The 26,695-nt window shown below is 43.6% G+C and overlaps 1 protein-coding gene across 1 annotated transcript; it reads left to right on the top strand.

The window, feature by feature from the left end:
• Positions 1 to 709: 709 nt before the first annotated feature.
• Positions 710 to 23,094, top strand: SMIM3 (small integral membrane protein 3). Its single transcript, XM_082455061.1, has 2 exons — positions 710 to 958; positions 21,770 to 23,094. Exon 2 carries the CDS (start codon positions 21,781 to 21,783, stop codon positions 21,961 to 21,963), a length of 183 nt encoding a protein of 60 aa, XP_082311187.1. The 5' UTR covers positions 710 to 958; positions 21,770 to 21,780; the 3' UTR covers positions 21,964 to 23,094.
• Positions 23,095 to 26,695: the final 3,601 nt, after the last annotated feature.

The raw sequence follows: 26,695 nt of genomic DNA, 5'->3' as shown, positions 1-26,695 counted from the left end.
CCTCACTGGGTAGATCACAGAGGTGTGTAGGAGATCGCAGAGTTGGCACTGTCCTTGTGGAAGCTGGGTGGGGAACGAGTAGGGCCTGGGAGGCCTCTCAGACACTGAGCTCTAATGGGCCTTAGATTGGGCCATTTCACTGTTATCACAAAATAAACAGGACGTGCAGAGGCACGTTATAGCGGGCAACCACCCAGCTTCATTCATGCTGGCCCTCCAACCCTGTCCTCACAACACGACTGGGAGACAGGTGTTCCTGTCCTCATTTTACAGAGAATGCAACAGTCAGCGAGGTGAAGCCTCTTGTTAAGGATCCTACGCTCAGTACATTGCACAGGAGGAGCTTTGAGTTGTGCTCCTCCATTCAAACCTCCTTCCAAACCAAACTCCAACCAAACTAAAGGGCTAGACTTTCCCATGTGTAAGACTACAGCTGGAAAGGATCACGGAGGACACATTTTAGGTCAAGTCTCTCTGTTTACAATACAAGAGAGTGGAGACCCTCGACAGGAGAAGTGATTGCTAAGGTCACACGGCGAGTGCGTGACAAGTGGCACTCTCGGAGCCCCGAGACTCGGTTTCTTCTTTCCTGTGCAGCCCGCTGGGGAGGCAGGGGGAGGAGCTGAGCCGGGCTGCAGCTGCCGAGGCCCCCGCGTTCCGGGGGCGGTCCCTGGCGGCCGCGCATTCCAGAGCCACCCGAGCAGAGCGTGCCCCGTGCCCAGCCGCGAGTCCCGGCCACTGCTGCGCGCTTCCGCCTGCCCGCGGCTTGGAGCTACGGGGCGCATTCGGGGCCGAGATCCCAGGGCTAGGGGTCGCATCCCGCTGCTGGGGCCCGTACCGTCCGAGGAGACCTGGAGAAGCGTTCCAGCTGCCTCTACCCCAGGAACTTTTCGCAGACCTGGCACGATCCAGCAGCGGCGGGAGCCGTGGGTTTTCAAAGGAGCTGTGCGGATCCAGGGTGAGTGGGGTTATTAAGTGTCGTGCCTGGGACTCTGGCTCTCGTGCTGCCTCTACCCCAGTGCTCTCCCAACTGCCCTCTTTTTATCTCCTTTTCTTCCACATTTCTCCCCCTTCATCACTTTTGCTTTTCTCTTTTCTCCTTCTGTCAGCCCCTAAGTTCCAAAGACCTTCGGTGCTCGATCTTGGGCCTCCCCGGAGGCCGGAGCTTGGATGGGTGGGCTCCCAGCCCCACCGGAAACGGGCCTCTCTCGCGTTTCCCTGCTCCTGCCCGGGGTTGGGGAGCGCGCCCCCTCCTCCAGCAGGCTCTGCTGCCTCTTTGCTGTGCAGGCGCGGCGTCAGGGCTCAGCTCCCCAGCCTGAGCACCGCTGTGGGCGCTGCGCCGGCAGTTTGGGTCTTTGCACCACCCAGAGCAGCAGGCTATCTGTCTTACTTTTCTCAACGTCCCACGTGGAGGGCGCCAGGGGTTTGGAGTCAGGGGTGGTGGGTTCCAGCCCTGGTCTGTCACGAGCAGTTTCTCTATCTGTGAAATGGAGAAAATACCCTTTGCATACAGATCAAATGAGAAAGGGAACGTGCAAAGTATCTTGGAGAGAAGCCTTCCTCCCAAGCTCCCTCCTGCCTCTTTACTTAGGACTTGGTTGTTGCAATTGCCAGTTCTCTTGCACCCCTGAGCCCCCTTGAGTGCAGGGACTGTCTCTCATCCTCAGCGCTTGGCACAGGGCCTGGTGAACAGGCGCCCGATACTGCCTACTGAGTGAGAGAGAGATGTAAACCATTAAAAACCCAAACAACTGTCAAGGTTGTTTTTTGGATTCAGTGGCCAGGCTGGGCTCTTATGCATGCAGCTCCACTTGTTTCTTCTTGACTCGTTCTAGTCTTGTTGGCACCTGGGGGCTCTTGAGTCTCCCATTTGCCTATAGATTCCCTCAAAGCTCTAGGCTGTAGTGTTGAGAGCTGCTCAGTTATTCAAGGATGTAAGATTCCCTGATCATCTGCTATGATCTGTGGTCCCAGTGTGGTGGGTAAATGGTCCATAGTCCGGACGGGTTGTGAATGCTTGAATAGGGTGGGGCTGGGCGTTGGGTGAACATTTCCCTGGGAGTCAGGAGACACTCTGGGTTACCTTGAGGGGTTTCCCTATCTGGACCTTGCTTCCCCCACCTAGAAAATGAGGAAGTGGAGGTGGAACACTTGGGTGTCTGTGGTTAAGGGGGATGTGCTTTGGGGGTTATTCAGGCCACTCAGCAATCCTCTGAGCATATACGAGACAGCCCAGCTGAGCCTCAGGACATCACATACTTCTGTCATAACAACAACCAAAAACAGGCAAGGAGAAGCGTTTCTCTGCTCCAACCGAGACCTCCTGTTTCCAGCTGTCTTGGGGTTATGAATCATGCCACGGGGGTTATAACTAGTGCCCCATCAGATCTTCCAGACACTGACCTCTCAGAGCGTCAGTGCTGTGGGCTCCGTCCCGTAAAACGTCTGGGGATTCCCTGTCTCTGGCCCAGCCTGAGAATCACTGAGCCGTGGTGAGGTGTTTGAGACATAAAACAAATCAGAGACTCTGGGGACCAAGTGTGGTTGGGTCACATATTGGGCCCAGGGGTGTCAGACCAAGGGGTAAAGAGGTAGTTACAGCCTCAGATGCTTTCCCAGCCATATTCTGATCCTTTTTTTTTTTTTTTTTTTTTTAAGAAAAGTGCGTCTCAGAATAAAATGACTCACAAGCAATTTTTGTTAGCAGTAGCTAGAGAATGGGTAACTGACCATTCTGGTGAATGTAGTGGTGGTCCTGCACCTGGTCCTTCTTGTGGCATTTCTAAAAGAGGCCCCCACAAAGATCCACCTTGTCGACTATCAGGTAAAATAAAAGAACATATTCTAGAGGAAATAATACCCACAGAACTTAAAAAAAAAAAAATGCTGCCAGAAAGTGTAGAGTCTGCTCTTCCAGGGGAAGGCTCAGTGAAACACGGTATATTTGTAATAGATGTTTGTTCGCCCTACACAGAGATGCTTACTATACTGCCTATCACACTCTAACGAAATATTAGAATGCTTTAGTGGGACATGTACAAAGTTTCAAATAAATACATTAAGTGCAAAAAAAAAAAAAAAAGAAAAGAAAAGAAAAAGTGCTTCTGTTTCTTCTCCGTGGATTAAAGCATAAAAACACAGGAAATATTTCCAAGGAAAGAGTAGCTTTATCTTGATTGTCTTACACTGCCACTACTGGCAGTGGTATCAAAGACACACGTGTACTCGCACTCACAGTTTATAAGAGTAAATGTTGGTATTACCACACATTGCTGACCCCCTCCCTGATTGGCCAGGTAAGCTGAATAAAATATAATAATAATCATACTTGACATTTATTGAGTGCTTGCTATTAGCCAGGCATTATTTTAAGCATTTTACATAATGCTATGATCTTTACCATAATCCTATGAGGTAGGGACCATCACTGCATCCATTTTATAGATGAGGAAACTGAGGTCCAGAGAGTAACTCACGCATGATCACACAGGAAGTAAGTGGCAGAGCTGCAATTTGAACGCAGGCAGTTTGGCTCCAGGGTCTATGCTCTGAACCTCACTGCAGTTGCGGGGATCTGGATTCAGATCTTGTCTCTGCCACTTACTTACAGGGTGACCTGGGGGAGTTAAGTGAGAATTTGGCAGCCACTGGTCTAGTGAATCACTAGGGACTCTAGTACCCTTCCAACTCACTAGGGAAACAGACAGTGAAAGTCACATGAGAGTGGTGTACATCTGGGAGTAAAGGCTAAGAGTTAGGTAGCCAGGAAGGGCAACAGGTCAGAATTATAAGTGCCTAGCACATTAAACAACAGCAAAACAGATTCAGTGACTAAATTGTGTGACTTTAAACTACTTAGTTGTGTGTAGATACAGCTTCCTTATTTTGTTGATTTGGACCATGGTTGGCTGATGGGGCATGTGAATTGCTGGTGACCCACTACATAGGACCAGGGGAAAAGAAATGGAGGAGGGAGAAGGAAAGACAGAGAAAACAACTGGGTTCCCCAAATCAGTTTCAATGAATGATGACACATATCTGTCACACACATCACTCCTCCTAATTCCCTACCCCAGGCTGACACTGATACTCAGGACTTTTCAACAAACCTCCACAGGGCAGGAGAATCCTTCTTAACACGGTGCTCCGGACGGCCTCTACGGATTGATTGTGAAGCGTCTGTCTAGCCCTCTCAGGCTTCCCACTTCGTTCCTCAGGGATATGTGTGGTCAAGGAAGTAACGAGGGGCAAAACAGGAGACCTTTCCTTTTGAGTGCCCTGGGTAGCATCTTAGGAAACACCTTGGGGCTTTTTAAAGATTAATCTTCTGTTTCCCTCACTCTTCTCTATGTTTTCTTTAATGGTTTTCAACCCAACACACCATCTTGTGTTGACCTGGGGCGGAGCTCTCCGGGGAGCAGAGTCAGTCTTTGAGAGCTGGCCCCTTAGGGGGTCACCTTGTCCATCCTCTCCTATTGACCTACAGGAAACTGAAGCTCACTTTGAAAGAGGGACTTACGCAGGATCACACCCTGCATTTGTTTTCTAATGCTGTAACAAATTACGGCAAATTTAATGGCTTCAGATATATTGTATTACAGTTCTAGCAATGATAAAGCTAGTATGGGTCTCCCTAGAGTAAATCGAGGCATCATCAGCCTGCGTTTCTTTCTGGAGTCTTTAGGGGAGACTTGGTTCCCTGCTTATTTGAGTTGCTGGCAGAACTCAGTTCCTGTGGCTGTAGGACCAAGGTCACTGTTTTCTTGCTGGCTGCAAGCTGAGGGCCATTCCCTGCTTCTCAGGCCACTGCACTCCTCGGCGCACAGCCCCCTTCCTCCACCTTCAGGGTAAGTAACAGCCAGTCAGGTCCTTTCTCCAACTCTGCTGCCTTCCTCCTCACTTTTAAGGACGCGTGTGATTAGATTGGGTTCACCTGGATAATCCAGGATAATCTCCCCATCTCAAACTCCTTAACTTTAATCACAGTTGCAGAGTCCCTTTGCCTCTTCCCTTGGCTCCTGCCTCTGAGCCATGCTTCCTTGTTCATATTTAAGGTTTGAGGACCAAGATGTGGACATCTTTGTGGGGTCATTATTCTGCCTACCATACACAGCAAGGCCCGCTTTAGCAGAAGGACTTGTTCTGGATCACACATCTTGGCAGGGGATTCACACCACTGCGGTGCCCTTGCAGCTCTATCACTGACACCCCTCTGCCCCCCCAGGCCGCCGAGAGCCGATCTCATGGAGCGTCTCCTTTGTCAGCCCAGCAGCAGCAGGCACTTAGTCACTGGCAAATAACAATGATGGATGGTAGAGGCTTAAACAGGATGCTGTGGATTTGGCCCGGGTTTCTCCTCTGCTGGCTCCCTGTTGGTTTCTAAGACTCTGTGATTGGCTGGGTCAGATGGTACGTGCAGTCTTGAACAGCTCTGGCTGCTTTCTGATCTCTTTGAAATATCCTGGTGTTTTTCCATTTTTCCAGCCACAGAGGAGCAGATAGAAACTCATGCAGGGAACAAGTCTTTAGACTGTTAAGAATTTTGGAGGAGATAGAAGCCAACTGGGGTAAAATGAGAACAGAATGCTCCTCAGGGACCTCGGGTCATTGGAGAAAGTCCTCTCATTTGCTTTATTTCACATGTTTGATAGTTGTGTGTCCTGCCCACTCCTTCCACTGGCCCCTTTCTTTGGAACAAAGGTCCCTGGTGAAATGGACTCCTTGCTGAATTGGTAAATACTTGAGGCTAACTATTACATAACACTGTTTCCAAGAGTAAATGTGAGACTGGGATGGCCTTCTCACACTGGACTTGTCGTGAGAAATCCCCTTCCCTTTTATCAGCCTCTCTGTCCTCTTCGGAGAACAGAGAGAGAAAAGTCCATACTCCGGGCCGTAACCCCCCAACCCCTACACATCCACCTCAATGCCCAGCCCCTGAACACAGGGAATCAAAACCTGAATTTGACTCACCAGCCCAAGCAAGTCAGTAGGTGGGACGCCTAGAGGACATTATTCTGAAAGGCCAGTGCTCCTTTGCCTGGCACGTACAAGGTGGACTGGGAAAGAAAGAGGCCCCGTAATCCTTCCTCAGTGTACAGAGGTCAAGTCAGAAGGTGTTATTTTATTCAAGAGATAAGGTTCTGACTTTAAGGTCGTTGAACTTCTACAGGGATGAGGATCCTTTCTGGACTTCCCCCACTAACTAAGTTCTAGGAGTTAAGCTCAAATCTAAAGTTCCCCAGTCTGTCCATATTCATTTCTTTGTCAGTCTCACATTCATTGGGCACTTACTGTGTGCCAGAGCAGAGCCTGTGATGGGTGCTAAGTGAACAGCAGAGAACAAGAGATGATGCATCTACTCTCCTAGTACTTGCACTGTACTTTGAGTGGGCAAAGATGGCCAATAAAAACAAACAAACAAGCAAACAAACAAGCTAGTTTCAGGCTGTGAAAAGTCTATGAAGAAAATAAAACAAGGTATGAGATGGAGAATGGCTGGTGGATAAGATGGTAATTTAATAGGGTGGGTCTGGAAAGGCTTTTCCAAAGAGGTGGTGTTTAAGTTGAGATCATGGCCACTGAGACACTGGATATTGAAGAGATCTAGCGGCAAGAGCATTTTAAGAAGCGGGAACAGCAAGCGCAAAGGTCTTGAAATGGAACAGCACTTGGGACACAGGTCACTAGGTACCCCAGGCTACTAGGTGGCCAGTGGGGTCCCTTCTTGGTACTTGAGTTGCCCTCTCTGTCTGGCCTAAATGCGCCTTTCTTTTCTGACAATCTCACCAGCTCTTTCAGAGGGTAGAGCTTTAGGAAGAGGTGCTACAAACTGGGCCTTGCTGGTAAACCCCCTAGTCTACTCCCCTGTGCTGCTTCAAGAGACGCCTCCAGCCTAAGTGACTCAGAGCTGGTTCTAGCTGCCTCCTCCCTGGCCTCCGTGTCTAGTAGAAAGGAGTCATCAGCCCTGTCTGCTCAGAGCTCTGGCAGTGCCGGACTAAGGCCACACCTGCAGGAAGCCACCTGCCTCTATCTGCCTTTTCTCCCACTCTGGCATAATTAAGTTTGCCTGCCATCAGGAAGTCATTTCTTTTATTGCATTCTTCCTTGGAGAACTCCTTGGTGGTAAAACTGGTTGGATAACCACTGGCAGTCTCTCAAAAGTTAACTGTTAGCTGCAGTTCAGATGTGGAGAGTGTGCATTTCTGGTGGAAGGTCAAAGCTGGGACAGACATCAACAGCTGTTTGTTTATGAAACTATCACTGCAGTTTCCTAGATTAGTCGCAGAGCAGTCATGGTGCCCAAACTAATGGTGGAGCCTCTGAACTTTGTGTGAGTTTGGGAGCTGTGTTCACTAGCTCAGTTTCACATTTATGAAGCCCTTACTGTGTACCAGGCATTGTCCGAGTAAGTGCTTTATGTGCATTAGCTCATTCAACTTCCATGGCATCCCTATGAAGAAGTTACTATTAATAGTTATTATTATTCCCATTTTAAAATGAAACTGGAGCTTTAAAAGGTTAAGTTTCTTGCCAAAGCCACCAGGACTACATGTGCTCCCAACACACCAAGTATCTCATCAGCTCTGGGCTTTGTTGATGATGTTTATTCTACTGATCTTGCCTTTCCCTGTATTTCTTTCTTTTGAACTCCTACTTACCTTCAAAGTCCATATCAAAAGCCCCCTTTTTTGTCTTCAATTTTACTTAGACAAAAACGAAGGCATGAGGATTAATATTTTTTTGAGCGTCTGTTATTTTCCAGGACTCCATACATATTATCTCACTTTATCCTCGCAATAGGATGTTGCAGTGCAGTGCTTTTAGAGTCCCTATTTTAAAGATGAGAAGACAGGTTTAGTGTTTTTAAATAACTTGTCCAACGTCATACTTCTAAGGGTGGAAAGCAGGATTCAAATCAAGTACTCTCCTTCTTTCCTCCTTGGAGATAGCATGTAGTTTGTACCTTTAGTCCACTTTTCTGCCTTGTGTTGTAATTCATGTCTTTTCCTCCAGAAGAGCCTGAGCCTCTTAAGGGAAAACACTGTATTTCTCTCTATCTCCACACCCACTCCCCAGTGTTAATCACAGTGCCATAAATGTTTATTGAATTAGAATGAATTGCTACTCTACTAGCTTCACACTTGGACTGGAGGAATAGGTCAGGTTAACCAGTGCTGCTGCTGGTTGATTAAAAAAAAATTGTTAATATGGATTAAGCATCTATCATCTTTGTTGATAAAGCGAAGACACAGTCCAAGTTAGGGATGCTAACAAACTCTAGCCAAAGTGGGTGGATATTTGCAGAGAGTCCCTATGGTCAGGAATTATTCATCATAGGACGAACATCTGTAGAGTGCTTACTGTTTGTCAGAACACTGCTAAGTACTATATGTGATTATCTTATGGAGTTCTCCTAACCCTACAAGGCAGATACTATTATTTTCCCATTTTTGTTTTTGTTTTCAGCTGAGTAAATGGAAGCATTAGGAAGTTAAAGTAACTTATACAAGGTAGGTCAGCTAGAAAGTGGTAGAGCCACATTTAAATCCAAGCCGACTGGCTTCTAAGACTGGGCTTTTAACACTACTCTGCAGTCTGAGTGTTTAGGAGCTAATTCCCTGCTGTTTCCAAGTATTCTCTCCACTCTAAGAGCTTCCATCACCTTACCAGATTACAGGAGCTTGGGGCTTTGCTGACTTAAGAAATGTTTATTCAGTACCTATACCACTGAGTAGAGAGGGAAGGCATTCTGTGAGGAGAACGGAGCTGTGCTGGGTAAAATCAGTGATGGGGCAGAGCTGGAACCCAGGCAAAGTCCATTCCTCTCCTAGTCTTTCGTTCTCTATGCATGTTGGCTTTTTTTTTTTCCAATTTGGTGGAGTCTCCCACTACAAGTAGGATTCCAGTGTCTCTCCCTCTCTTCTCTGATGTTCTTACCCAAGGTGAGGAATAAATAAGTTACAAGGCTTAGTCATTACGTTCTTCACTGGGTTGATTTGCATTTGGACCTTAAGTCAAAGGGATGAAATACAAAGGTTAGAACTATATCCATGAGTGCTTCTGACAGGACACTGCTTTGCTTTGCTTTTGGTGTGTGGGTGTGTGTGTGGTCCTGGAAAACTATCTCACTGACTCACCTTTGGGGAAGTTGTTTAGGGCTCTGGGCCTAAAGGTCCCCTTAGGTTTTTATGTGGTAAAAAAGGTACAATCAAGAAGCCTGTACCAGCCACTATGGAAAGCAGTATGGAGGTTCCTCAGGAAACTAAAAATAGAATTACCATATGATCCAGCAATCCCACTCCTGGGCATATATCCGCACAAAACTTTAATCCCAAAAGATACATGCACCCCTCTGTTCATAGCAGCACTATTCACGATAGCGAAGACAGGGAAACAACCTAAATGTCCACTGATGGATGAATGAATAAAGAAAATGTGGTACATATATACAATGGAATACTACTCAGCCATAAAAAAGAATGAAATAATGCCATTTGCAGCAACATGGATGCAACTAGAGATTATCATACTAGGTGAAGTATTTCAGAAAGAGAAAGACAAATACTATGTGATATCACTTATATGTGGAGTCTAAAATATGACACAAATGAAACAGACTACAGACATAGAAATCAGACTTGTGGTTGCCAAGGGGGAGGGGATTGGGGGAGGCAGGTTAGGGTTAGCAGATGTAAGCTATTATACATGGAATGAATAAACAACAAGGCCCTACTGTATAGCACAGAGAACTATATTCAGTATCCTATGATAAACCATAATGGAAAAGAATATTTTAAGAAAGAATATATATATGTATAACAATCACTTTGCTGTATAGCAGAAATTAACACAACATTGTTAACATTGTTAATGTTAATGTTAATCAACTATACTTCAGTACAAAAAGAAAGAAGACTGGCTGTCTCTCATTCGTTATATTAGTTTATTCTCTATCACTGCTTTCTCCGACCCGATGCCCCACAGTCTTCTCCCAGCTCCCATCTGAAACAGGATAGTGATGGAATTGAAAAGAGCACTGCGAATCAGGAGGCCTGAGTTCTCCCCTGGGTCCTGCCATTAACTTGCTATGTGACCCTGGGCAAGTCATGTCCTTCATCTATAAAACGGAAGGTAGATTATGTGGTTTAAACTAGATAGTGTCTAAATTCTGTGTAGATTTCTAGAATACCATTACTTTGTAGAACTTTCACCTCCATGGAACAAACCCAGTAGGATTTATTAGTTTTCTATTGCTACCATAACAAATTACCACAATTTTGTGGCTTAAAACATACATTCAGAATCTCACAGTTTCCTTGGGTCAGGATTGTAAGCACAATTTAGCTGGGTCCTTACAGAGCTTCCGTCAAGGTGTCAGCCAGACCTCATTGGCATCTGGGGGATCCATTAGGGCAGAATCTGCCTGCAAGCTCTTTCAGGTTGTGGGTAGATTTGTTTCTTGCAACTCAAGGCCAGCAGAAGAGTATCTTTGACCTAGGGAAAGCTTCAGCCCTCTTTTAAAGGACTTCTACCCAATTAAGTGAGACCCACCCAGGGTAATCTTTTCCATTACTTTAAGTATTTGTTTATTTATGGCTGTGTTGGGTCGTCTTTTCTGTGCGAGGGCTTTCTCTAGTTGTGGCAAGCGGGGGCCCCTCTTCATCGCGGTGCGCGGGCCTCTCACTGTCGCGGCCTCTCTTGTTGCGGAGCACAGGCTCCAGACGCGCAGGCTCAGTAATTGTGGCTCACGGGCCCAGCTGCTCTGCGGCACGTGGGATCTTCCCAGACCAGGGCTCGAGCCCGTGTCCCCTGCACTGGCAGGCAGACTCTCAACCACTGCGCCACCAGGGAAGCCCTCCATTACTTTAAAGTAAGCAATTCTAGAACGTTAATTACATCTGCACAATCCCTTCTCCCTTGTTACGTGACCCAACCTAATCACAGGGTAACACCAGGGAACGGAGATTATGGGAGCCACCTTAGAATTCTGCTTACTGTCATTGCTTTACAGAAATAGCCTATTTACAGTTGTAACTGGAGCATACTAGAACCAGCTCTCTATTTTCTGAGTCAGGTCAAATGACTTAATGTATGAAATAAGTTCTAAAACTTACTTGTTCCTACACTAAAACTACTCTGCTTTGAACTTGCTTTTTGAATGCAATACGTTATGCTTCCCTTTATTCTAATGTAATAACTCTCCAAGTTATTCTCTTCCAATACCATTAATGAATATATAGTTATTCATAGCGGAAATAATCTAAATGTTAACTTTTTATTTTAAATTAGTTTTTCTACTTGAAATTATATATTGTAGAAAACTACTAATTTAAGAAGTCTTGGGCTTCCCTGGTGGCGCAGTGGTTGAGAATCTGCCTGCCAATGCAGGGGACACGGGTTCGAGCCCTGGTCTGGGAAGATCCCACGTGCCGCGGAGCGGCTGGGCCCGTGAGCCACAATTACTGAGCCTGCGCGTCTGGAGCCTGTGCTCTGCAACAAGACAGGCCACGATAGTGAGAGGCCCGTGCACCGCGATGAAGAGTGGCCCCTGCTTGCCGCAACTAGAGAAAGCCCTCGCACAGAAACGAAGACCCAACACAGCCATAAATAAAATAAATAAATAATTAAAAAAAAAAAATTAATTAAAAAAAAAAAAAAGAAGTCTTCTGTGTCCTTAGGTGTTTTCTAAAATCTTTTTTGTTCCATCAGTATTTGAGAGAGATGTGTTGAACTCTCCCACTATAATTGTAAATTTGTCCATTTCTCCTTATAATTCTGAGATTAGGTATATAAAAATTTAAAATCATTTTATCTTTTGGTATCTCTAGTTATACTTTTTGCCTAAAAGTCTACTTTATCCGATGATAAGATAGCTCTACTAGCTTCCAAAATTTGCGATAGATGGTATTCCTTTTGTTTCCATTTACTTTCAACATTTCTGAATCCCCATGTGTTTCTTGTAAAAAAAAAAATTATATTTTTATATGCTCTGATAGTTTTTGTTAGTTTCAGTTTAAATTTACTATCTTTTTATGTGCTTTCTATTTGTCCCACCTGTTCTGTTTCCCCCCCTTTTTCTTGTTTCCTCTGAAAATCATGTACCCTTTTGCTGCTTTTAAATGGCTACACTAGAGATTACAATATACATCCTTGATTTAACAAAGTCCAATGTTATTTGGTTATCTTGCCCTTTCCCAAACAATGCCAGAAAATCAGAACACTTTAATTCTGTTTCTTCTGCTATTTATTTACTGTCATTGAATATTTAAATCCTGTATTTTTTTTTTTTTTAATTATTTATTTATTTATTTTATTTTTGGCTGTGTTGGGTCTTCGTTTCTGTGCGAGGGCTTTCTCCAGTTGCGGCAAGCGGGGGCCACTCTTCATCGCGGTGCGCGGGCCTCTCACTGTCGCGGTCTCTCTTGTTGCGGAGCACAGGCTCCAGATGCGCAGGCTCAGTAATTGTGGCTCACGGGCCTAGTTGCTCCGCGGCATGTAGGATCTTCCCAGACCAGGGCTCGAACCCGTGTCCCCTGCATTGGCAGGCGGACTCTCAACCACTGCGCCACCAGGGAAGCCCTAAATCCTGTATTTTTATCTGAAAATTTATTTCATCTTAATACTTTTTAGTTATTTTTGTTCACTTTAAAAAAAAATCATTCTGCTTTCTAGATTCCACTGTTTCTGTTGAGAAGTTAGCTCTCAGTCTAACTCGTTTTCATTTGAAGATAATCTTTTTTTCTCTTTGTCTCTGGCTTTCAGCAGATTTACTATAATGCACCTAACTATGGATTTCATTTTATTTATCTTGCTAGGACTTCATAGGGCTTCTTTAGTTTGTGAATTGATGTCTTTCATCAGCTTAGTTCTTTCTTTCTCTAATGTTGTTTCTGCCCCATTCTCTCTTCTCTCTTTCTAGGACTCCAGTTACATGTATGTTGTATTGTGTCACTGTTTCCTCTATACCCCTTACCCAGTTTTCTGTATTTTTCACCCTTTTATTTGTCTGCTTCATTATGATTTTTTCTCTCTGATCCTCCACTTCACTAATTCTTTTTTCAGCTATGCTTCATCTGCTGTTAAGTCCATTCATTGAGGTTTTTTTTTTTTCAATTAACTGTATTCTTCAGTTCTAGAATTTCTATTTGGTTCTTTTAAAAAATCTGTTGTGTTCTTTCTTATAGTTTCCAGCTCTCTGTGAAAATTCTCAATCTTGTTTTATTTTCTCCTCAAACATAGTAATCAAGGTTACTTAAAGTGTGTGTCTGTCTGACAACTCCAATATCTGGAGCCCCTGTAAATCTTTTCTTTTTTTTTTGGCTGCGTTGGGTCTTTGTTGCTGCGCGTGGGCTTTCTCTAGTTGCGGTGAGCGGGGGCTACTCTTCGTTGCAGTTCGCGGGCTTCTCATTGTGGTGGCTTCTCTTGTTGCAGAGCATGGGCTCTAGGCATGTGGGCTTCAGTAGTTGTGGCACGAGGGCTCAGTAGTTGTGGTGCACAGGCTTAGTTGCTCCGCGGCATGTGGGATCTTCCCGGACCAGGGCTCGAACCCATGTCCCCTGCATTGGCAGGTGGGTTCTTAACCACTGTGCAACCAGGGAAGCCCTGTAAATCTTTTTCTATTGTCTGTTGTTTCTGATGGCTCCATTCTAGTCATCTTGCCTTTTTTCACTGCTGCTTATTTTTGGTCATGATTGGACATTTGAATAAAAAATTTGAAATTTGAATGAAAGTTTGAATTGTGATGTTATCTCCTCTAGAGAGGATGTAAGTTTGCTTCTGCCAAGCACCTGAAGGTACTAGTGATCTGGAACAAACTTAATTCAATTTCAGGGACCGTGATGATTCAAAGCTGGGTTGCAGTCTCCAGGATTCGTATACTTCTTGTTCACTCTTAGTACTAAGAGTGCTCTTTGAAGTCCAAACTCAAAATGCAGGGGTTTTGCTTTCTCTGTCTTGGCAGTCTTGTACTTTTGAGTCTGTCAGAAACACTGCTTAGCTTCCATCCTCCACTAATGGAAATGCTGCTTCAAATGCCAGGCTCACCTCCCTGAATTTCTGTCTTCTTCCAGATCTTAGCCTGGTAATTCTTCATTATTTTGCTACTTCTTAGTGCCTTTGAGCAGATTTTTGGGGGGCCTAATTTTTCCAGTCCTCAGTAAGAAGATTGGTCAAAATTATCTAGTTTGTCGTTAACAGAAGTGAAAGTCCTGATCTTTGTAGATTGCGTCTCTCTTTTTTAAAACTGAGGTGTAATTAGCATATGACATTATATTAATTTCAGGTGTACATGATTCAAAATTTGTATATGCTGTGCAATAATCATCACAATAATTCTAGTTACCATCTAGTCACCAAAGTTACAATTTTTTTTTTCTTGTGATGAGGAGTTTTTTAAGATTTATTCTCTTATCACTTTTCAAATATGCAATACAGTACTCTTGACTATAGTTACCATGTGGTATATTACATCCCGACAACTTATTTATTTTGTAACTGGAAGTTTGTACCTCTTGACCCCCTGCACCCATTTTACCCACTCTCTGATGCCTCTTCCCTCTGGCAACCACCAGTCTCTTCTCTGTATCTATTGGTTTGGTTTAGTTTAGTTTTGTTTGTTCATTTGTTTTTTCATATTTCACATATAAATGAAATCAAATGGTATTTGTCTTTCTCTGACTGGCTTATTTCACTTAGCATTAATACCCTCAAGGTCCATCCACGTTGTCACAAACGGCAAGATTTCATTCTTTTTATGGCTGAGTAGTATTCCATTGTGTATATACACCTCACCTTCTTTATCCATTCATCCATTGATGGACACTTAGTTTGTTTCCATATCTTGGCTATTAAAAATAATGCTGCAATGAACATAGGGCGGCATATATCTTTTCAAATTGGTGTTTTTGTTTTCTTTGGCTAAATACCCAGAAGTGGAATTGCTGGATCATATGGTAGTTCTATTTTTAATTTTCTGAGGAAGCTCCATACTGTTTTCCATAGTGGTCACACCAATTTACATTCCCACCAACAGTGTACAAAGGTGCCCTTTTCTCTACATCCTTGCCCACACTTATTTCTTGTCTTTTTTGTAATAGCCATTCTAACAGGTTGAGGTGATATCTCATTGCGGTTTTGATTTGCATTTCCCTGATGATTTGTGATGTTGAGCATATTTTCATGTGTCTGTTAGCCATCTGTTTGTCTTCTTTGGAAAAATGTCTATTCAGATCCTCTGCCCATTTTTTAAATCAGATTTTTGTTGTTGTTGTTGTGTTGTATGAATTCTTTATATATTTTGAATATTAACCCCTTATTGGATATATGCTTTGCAAATATTTTCTCCCATTCAGTAGGTTGCCTTTTTATTTTGTTGATAGTTTCCTTTGCTGTGCAGAAGCTTTTTAGTTTAATGTAGTTTTTTTTATTGTTTATTTTTGCTTCTGTTGCCCTTGCCTTTGGAGTCAGATCTGAAGGATCCTTCCCAAGACAAATGTCCAGGAGTTTACTGTCTATGTTTTCTTCTAGGAGTTTTACGGTTTCAGGTCTTTAATCCAGTTTGAGTTAATTTTTATGCATGTTGTAAGATAGTAATCTAATTTCATTCTTTTGCATGTGGCTGCCTAGTTTTCTCAATGCCATTTGTTAAAGAGAGTGTCCTTTCTCCATTGTGTATTCTTGCCCCCTTTGTAGTAAATTAATTGACCGTATATGTGTGGTCTTATTTCTGGGCTCTATTCTGTTCCAATGATCTGTTTGTTTTTATGCCAATACCATGTTTTTGTGATTACTGTGGCTTTGTAATATAGTTTGAAATCAGGGAGCATGATGCTTCCAGCTTTGTTCTCTCTCCAGATTGCTTTGCAACTCAGGATCTTTTGTTGGTTCCATACACATTTTAGGATTGTTTGCTCTATTTCTGTGCATACCTTTTCTTAATTCTCTAAATCTAGAATGCCCTTTGACCAAAAACAGTAATAGTCTGACCTGGACTTAAAAGAGAGCTATGGATCTGGCATCTCCCTGTTCATACTCCTGGGTCTGTGTGGGTGCTTTGGAGGTAGCTGTACGTAGTGGTGAATACAGGGTCAGGAGACCTGAGTTTGAATCCCGTTTACTAATTTTATGATCACAAGCCAGTTAACCTCTCTCAGATTTAGTTTCCACATCTGTAAAATAATATATCCTGCACAGGATTACTGTGAAGTTTAAATAAATTAATGTATGGGACGAGGCCTAGCACAGTCCTTAGCAGTTGGTATTTGTTAAACAAATGCTGGCTTGTGTAATTCTGTGTTTAAGGGGAGGGATACTTCTTTATGCTCCTTGGAATTAAAAGAGTCATGTCTTTTGAGTAAATAATAGTAACTCCTAAGAGAGTATCATGTATATAGCAAGTACTTAACAAGTGAATGAATGAATGAACACCCTAGACAGAGTTACTGGTCCTGAGAGTGCTCAGCCAAAAACTATACAGTGCTCTGTCAGAGCGGTGAAAGTTACTTGTTGCGGAGTGAGTCTCATAATTGAAAAGAAGGTAGATAGCACAGATTAGTCACTTTGAATTTGGTTATTCTATAACTCCTGACTTGTAGGAAATTTTAGTTTATGAAATGTATATTTTTTTGTTGGCACTAGAAAATTTGCCATATGATAGAACTGACTGGAAGGATTCTTTTTTTTTTGTAAAAGAACTTTCAGTTACTTTAGAAAAATGGTCCCAAAAGTAAAATTTGATGTTTCTGAAGCAGGCAGCAGGGAACCTCTGCTTTCCTTCCTAGACTGGACAAAACACACTACTTGATAGATGGGATGAATTGCCCACTTTTGGAGAAGGTACAATGTTTTCCTCCTTTGGAGGAACTACTATTTTTTTCTTTTCTTTTCTTTTTTTTCCCCCTTACACTTAGTCTTATCAATGGATACAAAATAGTCATTTTGGGATTCTTAACTTTTCCATTGCTTAAACTTGTGGTCTAAAGTGGAACCATGATGTCTCCAGGTCACAGGGCAGGTGGTGTAGGGCCTAGATGGTGTCGGTGGCTGATGGAGCTAGTGGCTCCTTTGTTTGTCAGCTCAGGGTGACTTTAACATAGTTTCTTAGACAAACATATCGAACATATGTTAAAGTTTATTATTTATTAACGAGGTAAATAGATAAAGTATACCAGTTTGAAGTAACAAGAATTTAGGCCTGACTGCTGTTTTACCTTCCACGGTCATAAAAACATTATATTTTTATCAATGATAAGGTTAAATTTGTGACATGAATGGCTTGTGCCATATTCCAACTTGACGTATTCATCAGAAATCACAAGTAATATATCTGTAAAGCAAACAATAAGCTTATTGATCTATAGTTATTCATTAGATGTGCCAAGAAACAGAGTTTTATGCCCTCACAAGGAACCAGTCACCCAGATGCCAGATAGAGCCCTCACAAGGAGCCAGTCACCCAGATGCCAGATAGAGGTCAAACAGAAGTCAGCGAGTCCTGCTTTTTCTCAAGCCAATTTTTCCAGCATGCCATTAATGGTGCTGAACATATGGTTTGTGTAGTTCTCATTTGGGGGAAAATTTCTTTTCTTTCACCGTGGGGAAGGGTGGAAGTTCCTGGAACCTCTGTTACATGGGAGGGAATAGCTCATCAGAGAACACGCTGGAGGACTGAGAGGGCTGAAACAGGGAGAGGGAGCTCCCTGTGCCCTCTGACTCCTGGCCACGTGAATGGCCAGCCTTAGAGCCCTGAAGGGCCCTTGGAGAACATCACAGCTTGTGGCTTTCAATCTGTCTTCTGAGGAGCCCAAGGGGTCAAGGAGCAGCTGAATAGCTGTGCTGTACCAAGTAAGCAGGCTGTGCTAAGTGGGGACACCAAAAAAATAACTGGGAAAAGCTATGTTCTCAGATCTTTTCAGTTAGAAGAAAAAAATTACTTTAAAAAAAAAAATTATTAGCACCTTTAATTATTATTTATTTATTTATTTATTTATTTGGCTGTGTTGGGTCTTCGTTTCTGTGCGAGGGCTTCCTCTAGCTGCGGCAAGTGGGGGCCACTCTTCATCGCGGTGCGCGGGCCTCTCACTATCGCGGCCTGTCTTGTTGCAGAGCACAGGCTCCAGACGCGCAGGCTCAGTAGTTGTGGCTCACGGGCCTAGTTGCTCCGCGGCATGTGGGATCTTCCCAGACCAGGGCTCGAACCCGTGTCCCCCGCATTAGCAGGCAGATTCTCAACCACTGCGCCACCAGGGAAGCCCGAAAAAAATTACTTTAATTTCATTATAACATGTACATTTTGGTGTTATGGTTTAGTATTGCTTTGAGTTTGAATTATATATGTGAAGGGGGTGGGCACCCTAATCTCTAGTGCTTAGGGCCTCTAAGGACATTTATTCAGCTCTGCTTACTGGATAGGACCCCAAACCCCTCTCGCTGAGCACTCCCCAGCAGTCTAGAGGAGCTCCAATTTTATCTGTTTTTGTGACTGGGTTTTAAACAATTTCATGTGTGAAAAAGTAATAGTGGTACAGTCTGGAATACAGGTTACAGACAAAGTTTCATTTATTCATCGATTTGTTCTGTTTTGTTTTAATTAGAGCCAGTGATCTGATCAGATTTATGTCTTTGAGTGATCATTCTGGAAGGGGGTGGGCTTGAAGGTGGGGTAAGACCTTTGGGCTTCAGTTTTGCCACCTGTGAAACAAGGCTAGTTCTAGCTTCAGTGGTTTTTGGTTGTGGATGAGCCCTGAAGCCTGAGTTCCCGTAAATGACAGGTTTTCCTTATGAAAATCAGCCAGGGAGATTATGTGTTCCTGGCATTTGGAGTTACAGAGACTGTTTGATGTTAATGGGTTTACCGGAAAGGGCTTTTGTGGGGTTCTTTTGGCCTAAGGCAAGCTAACTATTGATGTAATCAGGAGACCACAACGAATGTTTTCCCCCACCCCTGTCCCTCTTTAACAGTGTGCGTCTCCTGTGACTCACGCTTCTGTGCCTTAGACCTTGGAGAAAGTGACCATGTTTCTGAGGCTGAGGCAGGGCCAGCCTGTGCCTCTTCCTCCAGGGCAGGCCCCCTGCCTTATAATCCTGTGGCCCTGAGAGCCTCGCTGGAGGCTTCTCCTCCATCCTAGAACGTGCCCGCATCTGACTTAGACTGGCTACAGAGCACGGAGGAATCAGTTCCCAAATCATGGAGCTAGGAAGAGTGGTAGAGGCCTTAGAGATCAGGGGTTCCCAAAGGTGGCTGCACATTCAAATCACCTGGGAAATGGGGGTGGAGGAGGCCCCTCTGGAGTCTAATTCAGTAAGTCTGTAATGGGACCTTGAAGCAATGTTTTTTAAACTGTCCTTAGGTGGTTCTCACTTAGCACGGTATATGGCATTTGGTGACCACTAATCTAGTCTCATACTTTAATTTTATTTGGCTTGAAAATTGTATGTGTATATATTTAGTCTTTTTTAATAAAGAAAAAACAAAAACAAAAAAGCCCATTTCTCCATCAACTGATTGACTTGAAAAAAATTAAAAGTAAGACATGCTCATGTTTATAAAACTCAACAGTATGAAAAAAAATGAAGAATGAAAAGCAGGAACTTTTCCCACTCCTAGTCCAACTCCCAAAGGTAATCACTATTAACATTTTCTTCGGATTCTGCTCATAAATGATTTTACTTTTATATATCCTCACCTATCTATCTACTTAATTCTACAAAATCTGAACCAAAGAAATTATCCTATACACATTATCCTGCACTTTATTTTTTTCCCCACTTAGGACTATTTTGGAGCTCACTACAGATCATCATTCTTTTTAATAATAACTATTAAATAAGTTAATATTTGTAACACACTTGGAACAGTGCATGGTGTGTAGCAAGCACTGTATATTTGTTAAATAAATGAATGAAAATTGCTGCCTGGTATTCCATTATATGGATATACTCTACTATTTATGGATACTTCTGTTGTGTTGGTTGCTATAGCAGACAGTGCAGAAACAAACACCCTAGTATGCATATCTTGGAGACTGTACCTTGGGTATGGTAATCAGTAAACTTACTTAATGCGGCCACAGTGGGCATGGAGCCAAAGGCATTAAAAAGGAAAAGCTATTGATTTAGGTAAAAGCAGGAAATAGGACTGGAATTGGGGATTTTGCCTGGGACCTTGAATCACAGAATTATAAATCTTTGATCTAGAAGGAACTGTAGGAGATTGTTTATTCCGGCCTTGTGACTTCTGGGCAGGGAACATATTGCACCTGTGGTTCCCAGGTTGTGCACTGAGCCCTGGGGAGCCGCAGTGAACTCATTGGAAGAGTGTGTGTCTGGGAGCTGTGGGGTCTTTAAAATTTTTGACAGGAATATTGATATTTGACAACTCTCAGACATTGTGCAAACTACTAGTTCAAGATAGTTTACAGTCTAACATTAATCATACTACATTCCTTTTGGTGATGCTATATTTTGTGATGCTGAGTTTTTGGCAGTTGCCATGATACTGCAAGCACTGCACACAAATGAGTGTGGAACAGGAAGTGAGCACGGCATCGTCCCATCTGACTCCAAAGTTTGAAAAAGTTGTGCAATGCCTCACAGTTTCACACATGCCGTAAGTAACTGGCTAAGAGTGAAATACAAATTTTTTTCTTTCAATTTCTGTGTATTATTTTTTCAAACAGCTACTCATTTGCTAGGACATAAATGTTTATTAAATTGAACCTAACTACGTAATAAATGGAACTGCTAGGTATTTCTTTTGGCCTGGAGTGCTGTGAGAAAATTACTGAAGGCGCTGTGAATCAAAAAAGTTTGGGAACAACTGATTGACATCTTTATCCATCAGAACTCTTTTAACTGCAAGTGAGAGAAACCAAACTGACACTGGCTTTAGCAAAACTAGAGGATTATTCGCTCATATATCTGGGCCGTCTGAGGTTGCAGATGGTGTCAGACTGGCTGGGTTCAGGTACTCAAATGAGGTCGTCAGGACTCCACTTCTCTTTCCATCTCTAGGACATGCTGTCACATGTGGGCAAGATAGCCCCATGCCCATCCTTTCCAGACTCACATCCTTTAGTTTAGCAATTCCAGCAGAAAGAATCATCTTTCCCAATAGTTTGTGAATAAAAGCCCTGGGAGGACTTTGGTTGACCTAGCCTGGGTCACTTGCCTATTCCTGAATTGAGGCTATGGAGATTTGTAATGGCCAAGCCTAGGTCACATGTGCTTCCCTGTGCTCAGGTGTGTGCCCTAACTAAACCACACAGAAAAGGTAGGTTCTCCAGAAAAGAGGAGGATCTGTTACCAGGAGAAGGGGAGAAGGGGTGCAGGACCAAAAACAATGAATTTCCCATTTTACAGATGAGGGAACAGACTGGTGGTATGATAGTTTAATAGTTAAACATGAAGACTCTGGAGTCCCACCCACCTGGCTTTGCTTCCTTGGGCAAATTAACTACATCTACATCTTTTAAGGCTTTAGAGTCTTCATCTCCAAAATGGAAATAACTGAAGATAAAGGCCAAGAAATAAAAAAAGCATGACAATAATAGTCCCTACCGCAAAGGGTTGGTGGTTGAAGTGAGGACTAAGTGAGTTAATACACGTAAAGTGCTTAGCATAGGGCCTGGCACATAGGAAGCCCACAGTAAATGAGGCCGTTACTATTATTGATCAGGCAACATTAACGAGTACACAGCAGCTGGTAAGTGACCTACCTTCTGACTCCTGGGGTACAAAACGGTGAATTCCTCTTTCCCGTCTGTTGCAGAGTGAAGCAGCATGGATGCCGTCAGCCAGGTCCCCATGGAAGTCGTGCTCCCCAAGCACATCCTGGACATCTGGGTCATTGTCCTCATCATCCTGGCCACCATTGTCATCATGACCTCCTTGTTGCTGTGCCCGGCCACTGCGGTCATCATCTATCGCATGCGGACTCATCCTGTCCTCAATGGGGCCATCTGAGAACCTCCCAAGAGGGGCAGGTGAGGGATGAGGACAGCGTCCCTGCCCCCAGCTTCTCCCCCTTTCTCAGAAGAGCCGCAGGAGGGACTTTGGAGCGTGGACTCTGGAGCTCGCTATGTGAGGAGATCCGAGTTCTGGTTTTGATTCTGCCACTGGCCAGTGGTGTGGGTTCGGTCAAGGGACCTAATGCTATGAGTTTCAGGTTCCTTATTTTCCAAATGGGGATCGTGATTCCTGCCCGTCCTACCTCATGGGGTTGTGAGAACCAAATGACCTAGTGGAGGTTAAAGCTGTTGGTGAGTAGATACACAGGTGTTACTGCTGAATGCTGAGAAGCTTTGAAGAACCAAAGACCCTAGCTGCTGATGAGGGCCTTCAAGGTGGTGAGGGAGATACTGGGGCAGAGCAGTCTTTCCCAGTGCCCCTAAGGTGAAGGCAAGAAAAGGCACCCTGTCATCATTCCAAGGGACCAACAGCATGTGGCTCAACGTTATTTTCTTTGAGGTGCCACTCCCTTGAGTTGTCTAATTTGGGAGGGAATTGAGCATGGCACGGGGAGGGAGATGGGTGGATCTTCCTGGGACACCGGAATCTGCAGTTTGGAGGGGCTCTGACATTTCTTGGCAATGCCAAGGGAGCTGGGGCGATGGGCTTCTTTCTGCATTAGCGTCCCATAGCTTTGACGCTCAAGCAGTGTTGGCAGATGCAGGGTGGCTGAGTTCCCTGGCCAGCTTTCAGGATACCCAGCGCCTGCCCCGTCCCCTGTGTGCCCCTCCGCCCCAGCCCCTGCTGTTATTAGGTCCGCCGCATAACGTGTACTCCCTTCATCCCCTCCCACCAGCACTGCAACCATTCCAAGATGTTCGAGATGTACGAGATGTTCCCAGCACCTTTGGAACTAACTCAAACAATGATGTTTATTTTAAACGCTACAATTGATATTTATATGTATAGAGAGATTTCTGGACCGCTCAAGCTCTTTGACCAAAATCAGGAGCATCTGGGGATTTGTTAAATTATGTAAGAAGATAGCACAGATTATCGGGATATTATTGTGTGAAAATGATGCTTTTATGTTGATCTGATTTCATTGATGTACATAACTAATTTCCAATAAAGTGCTAGAATGAGCATGTCTGAAGTCTTTCTTTAAAGAGCACCTATTAAACTCAGTAAGAGGATTCCACTGAATTTATGGTCTTAGGGACAGATTGAATATAGGAATAGAAAGGGAAAGAGGACAATCAAATCAACTTCAGTAAGTGGGTCTAGCTTCAGTAAGTGGGTGAATAGTTATGCAGTTTACACAGACATAGAATGCAGGAGGGAGAACAGATTTTGGAAGTAAGATGACTTTAGTATTTAGTATCAGGTTTAACATGTTGAGTTTGAGGTGCTTGTGATATTCAGGTGGGTACTTTCAGGATGCAGTTGGAAACCTGGGAAAGATTTTATAGCTGGGATTATGTTTGGGGGCATTATCTGCATAATTAGACTGGGAGGAGTGAGGTGCTAATGCAGAACTGGGAGAATGCTAAAGAGGAGTGGAAGGGGAAGAGGGGGGAAAAGACAAAGCAAGGAGACGGAAAAGGTCATGTGATGTGAACTGATTATGAGAGGGATGCAGTCGTACTCTGTGAGCGCAGGAAGGATGGGGGGTTAGGAATTGGAGACAGTGGGAACGGACAACTCTTTCCAGGAATAGAACGTAGTATAGAGGTAAGAGAGGAAGGTTTCGGAGAAAATGGTCAAGGGGGGATAGATATATGTGACGAGATTCTGATTGGTTTGCTCAGCATCTATTCCAATTTTTTTTTTTTTTCTAATATGCCTTCCTGGGTGGCAGAGGCTAGAAAGTGAAAAACTATACTGAACATGAAAAACTCCCATTTTCCTAACTAAACTTTAGCCAGAGATTCATGTGTGATTTAGAGTTAGCTAATTGGATGCGTGCATTGGAAGCTGAGTTTGGAATCTAGTTGGGTTGGGAGAGATACTGCCAGGTGTGAGGCATTCATGGTGCTGATGTGAATCCAATAAGAATCAGTAGACTGGGAACTGCTGGGTGTGCGGCCAAGGCCGTGTGTGCTGCCCAGTCTTTCCGAGTCAGATTCCTGGTCTGTAAGGCAGAGTGTATCAGAATTAAATGAGAAAATCCTTCCAAGGCTCTAGGGTGTCTGAACGTGAGACTTTCAGGCAGTCCACCAGATGGTGATACGGCTCTTTTTTTCACATGGAACAGTCAGCTCTCAGAAGTTTCCAGAGTCAATCCCCTCACATTCCTAGCAGCTCAAGAGGTTATTTTACAGTTCTGGTTTCAGAGACTCTGGAGGTACCAGAGGGACCATCCAGTCCAACCTCCCCTGTAATGAAGGAATCCCCTTATTAACCCTGGGGTTGCCAGTTGTTGCCTATTTGGTATTTCCCTAGACCACCTGCCTCAGGTTCACCCAGGAGCATTTGCTTATACACGCAGCTTCCAGGGCTCTGCTTCACACTTACTAAGAGTCCCTGGCAGAGGGTTCTTGAGTGTCTGCTTTGTAAAAACAAGCTCTATGGGTGATCAGTGAACAGGTCAAAATTGGAGAACCAAGTGCCAGGGAAAAGGAGTCCTCTTCTTGCTGAAACGACCCCTTGATAGCTGTTCTGCTAGAATTCTTCCTTCAGTGAGAGAGAGGTGGGGACCCAGGGGCACCAGCTCGGCCCTCTTGGGGCCACCCTGAAGAGATCAACTTCCTTTCCTGTGACAATGTCTGAACAATTTGAAGATAGCGATCATGACTTACCTCATCTTCTCTAAGTGAAAGATTCACACTTTGCATTAGGCATTGGTTGTCATCCTCCCTCCCTCCCTTTCTGGGAGACAGTATAGCCAGAGATTAAGAGCAAGGGCCTGAAGAATCTTGGCTTTGCTATTCACTAGCTTTATGATTGTGGGCAAGTAACATAGACTCTTTGAGCCTCAATTTCCTCACCTGTAAGACAGATGTAAAATTATACTTACATCACAGAATTGTTACGAGTATTAAATGAGGTCTCACAAATGCAAGGTGAAAAGGTAAAATACAGCAAATAATCAATGTGATCTATATGAATGAGTCTCAGTTTCTCGAGCCTGTCTGATGGTCATGACAGTTACTTCTGAGTGTGGGGAGGATTAAATGACATAATGTAAGTAAAGTATTTGGCCAGTGTCTGACTCATAGGAGTCTCTCAATAATGGTAACTGTAAGGTAGCCAATAATGTAAAAACACTAAAGGCCTATGATCCTAATGGGGTGGGATTTTAAAAATCACTAGTTAAAGCAGTGAGTTGAGCAGAAAACTTCCCCACTGGCACCCTGTAGGATTGGCACTAAATTCGCAAACGTCCTTAGAACTAATATAAAAATTGTACTTCTTCTCCCTTCAGAAATTACTTCATAACTAACTCACAATTAATAAAATACAAAGTTTTCAAGTTATAATTCTTCACAGAAATTGCCTTCTAAACTTTAAAGAGTGCAAAGAAACATTTAAAATCTTTAAGGTAAAACTTTAGTCAGGTCTCTACATAATTTTTGCTAAAGAGAAAGAATGGAAAAAGGATTGTGAGATGAAATGATGGTAAGAATAAAATTGCCTTTGAAACCCTTAATCCCAAAAGTTGAAGTAGCAACTTTTAAATTGTCCAAATCACACAAATAATTTAATTGAGGTGTATGGAAGGCTCTTCAATTCCCATAAAGATTTACATGCTAGAAAAAAAGTTTCTGTGTTAGCAGGTCTCTAACATTTTTTATCAAAATCATAAAAATTATTGAATGTATTTAAATTTGGACAGCTACCATTATACAGTGAATTGTTTACATGCACAAACTTCTGAGTCAAGCAGACTGAATTCCCATCTGGCTCCGCCAGTGTGTTCTTGAAAGTAGCTGTCTCGGAGTCTCACTGCCCTCATTAGTAAAAGGGAAGGTTGTGTTGATCTCTGCAGGGCCACTGGAAGAATTAAGTCAGGCTCTGTACCTAAAATATTTACAGAGAGCCGGGCCTGTGTAAATACTCAATGCTTATGTTACCTAAAAACAAAGGAGGATTGTTAGCTCTATCGTAGAGAATATAGATACAAGTGGGGCAGTTCTGCTGGATTGGTCTCCCTAGATTGGTTTCACCCAAATACCTCAGGGAACACTCATTCCCAGGGCATGAGCAGGAGAGTGGAAAGGGTGAGCAGGTTGGGGTGGAACTGGGGTGGGAGAGGGTAAGAGACAGCTTTTCTGTGTTCCTGGACCCAGTTCCAAAGTGCATGTGAGTTGTGGAGGTGCGGGCGTTCCCTGCACCAACAAGCAATTCTCAGACACCAGTAGGTGTTCAAGAGTTCAACTCAATTCTGGAACCTGGGAATAGCATTAGATTCTACAGGTAAAGAACTCAGTCCCATAAGACCACCCTCTATTTTAGATGCCAATGGCAAGCCTAGGTTGTTACGTGTCCTTCTGGCCCACTGGCTATAAATCAGAGGTTTCCATGACCTCCTCCTTGGGTTTGATTAATTTGCTAGAACAGCTCATAGACCTCAGGAAATTTACTCCCTACATTACCCATTTATTACAATGGATATCAAAGGATTTGAATCAACAGCCAAATGAGGAGACGTATAGGGCAAGGTCCCAAACAAAGGGGCTTCTGTCCTCATGGAGTTTGGGGCTGGGTAAGGTAGAACATGAAAAACGTTCTGGTTCCCAAACCT

The sequence above is a fragment of the Balaenoptera physalus genome (genome assembly GCF_965194825.1).
Source record: "Balaenoptera physalus genome assembly, chromosome: 3".
Classification (NCBI taxonomy): Eukaryota; Metazoa; Chordata; class Mammalia; order Artiodactyla; family Balaenopteridae; genus Balaenoptera; species Balaenoptera physalus.
The sequence above is the reverse complement of the archived record's forward strand: the minus strand, read 5'-3'. Positions and strand labels throughout refer to the sequence as shown.

Bases quoted from the DNA above. Each gene is read 5' to 3' on its own strand.
- SMIM3 (XM_082455061.1), top strand. From the start codon at position 21,781: ATGGATGCCGTCAGCCAGGTCCCCATGGAAGTCGTGCTCCCCAAGCAC.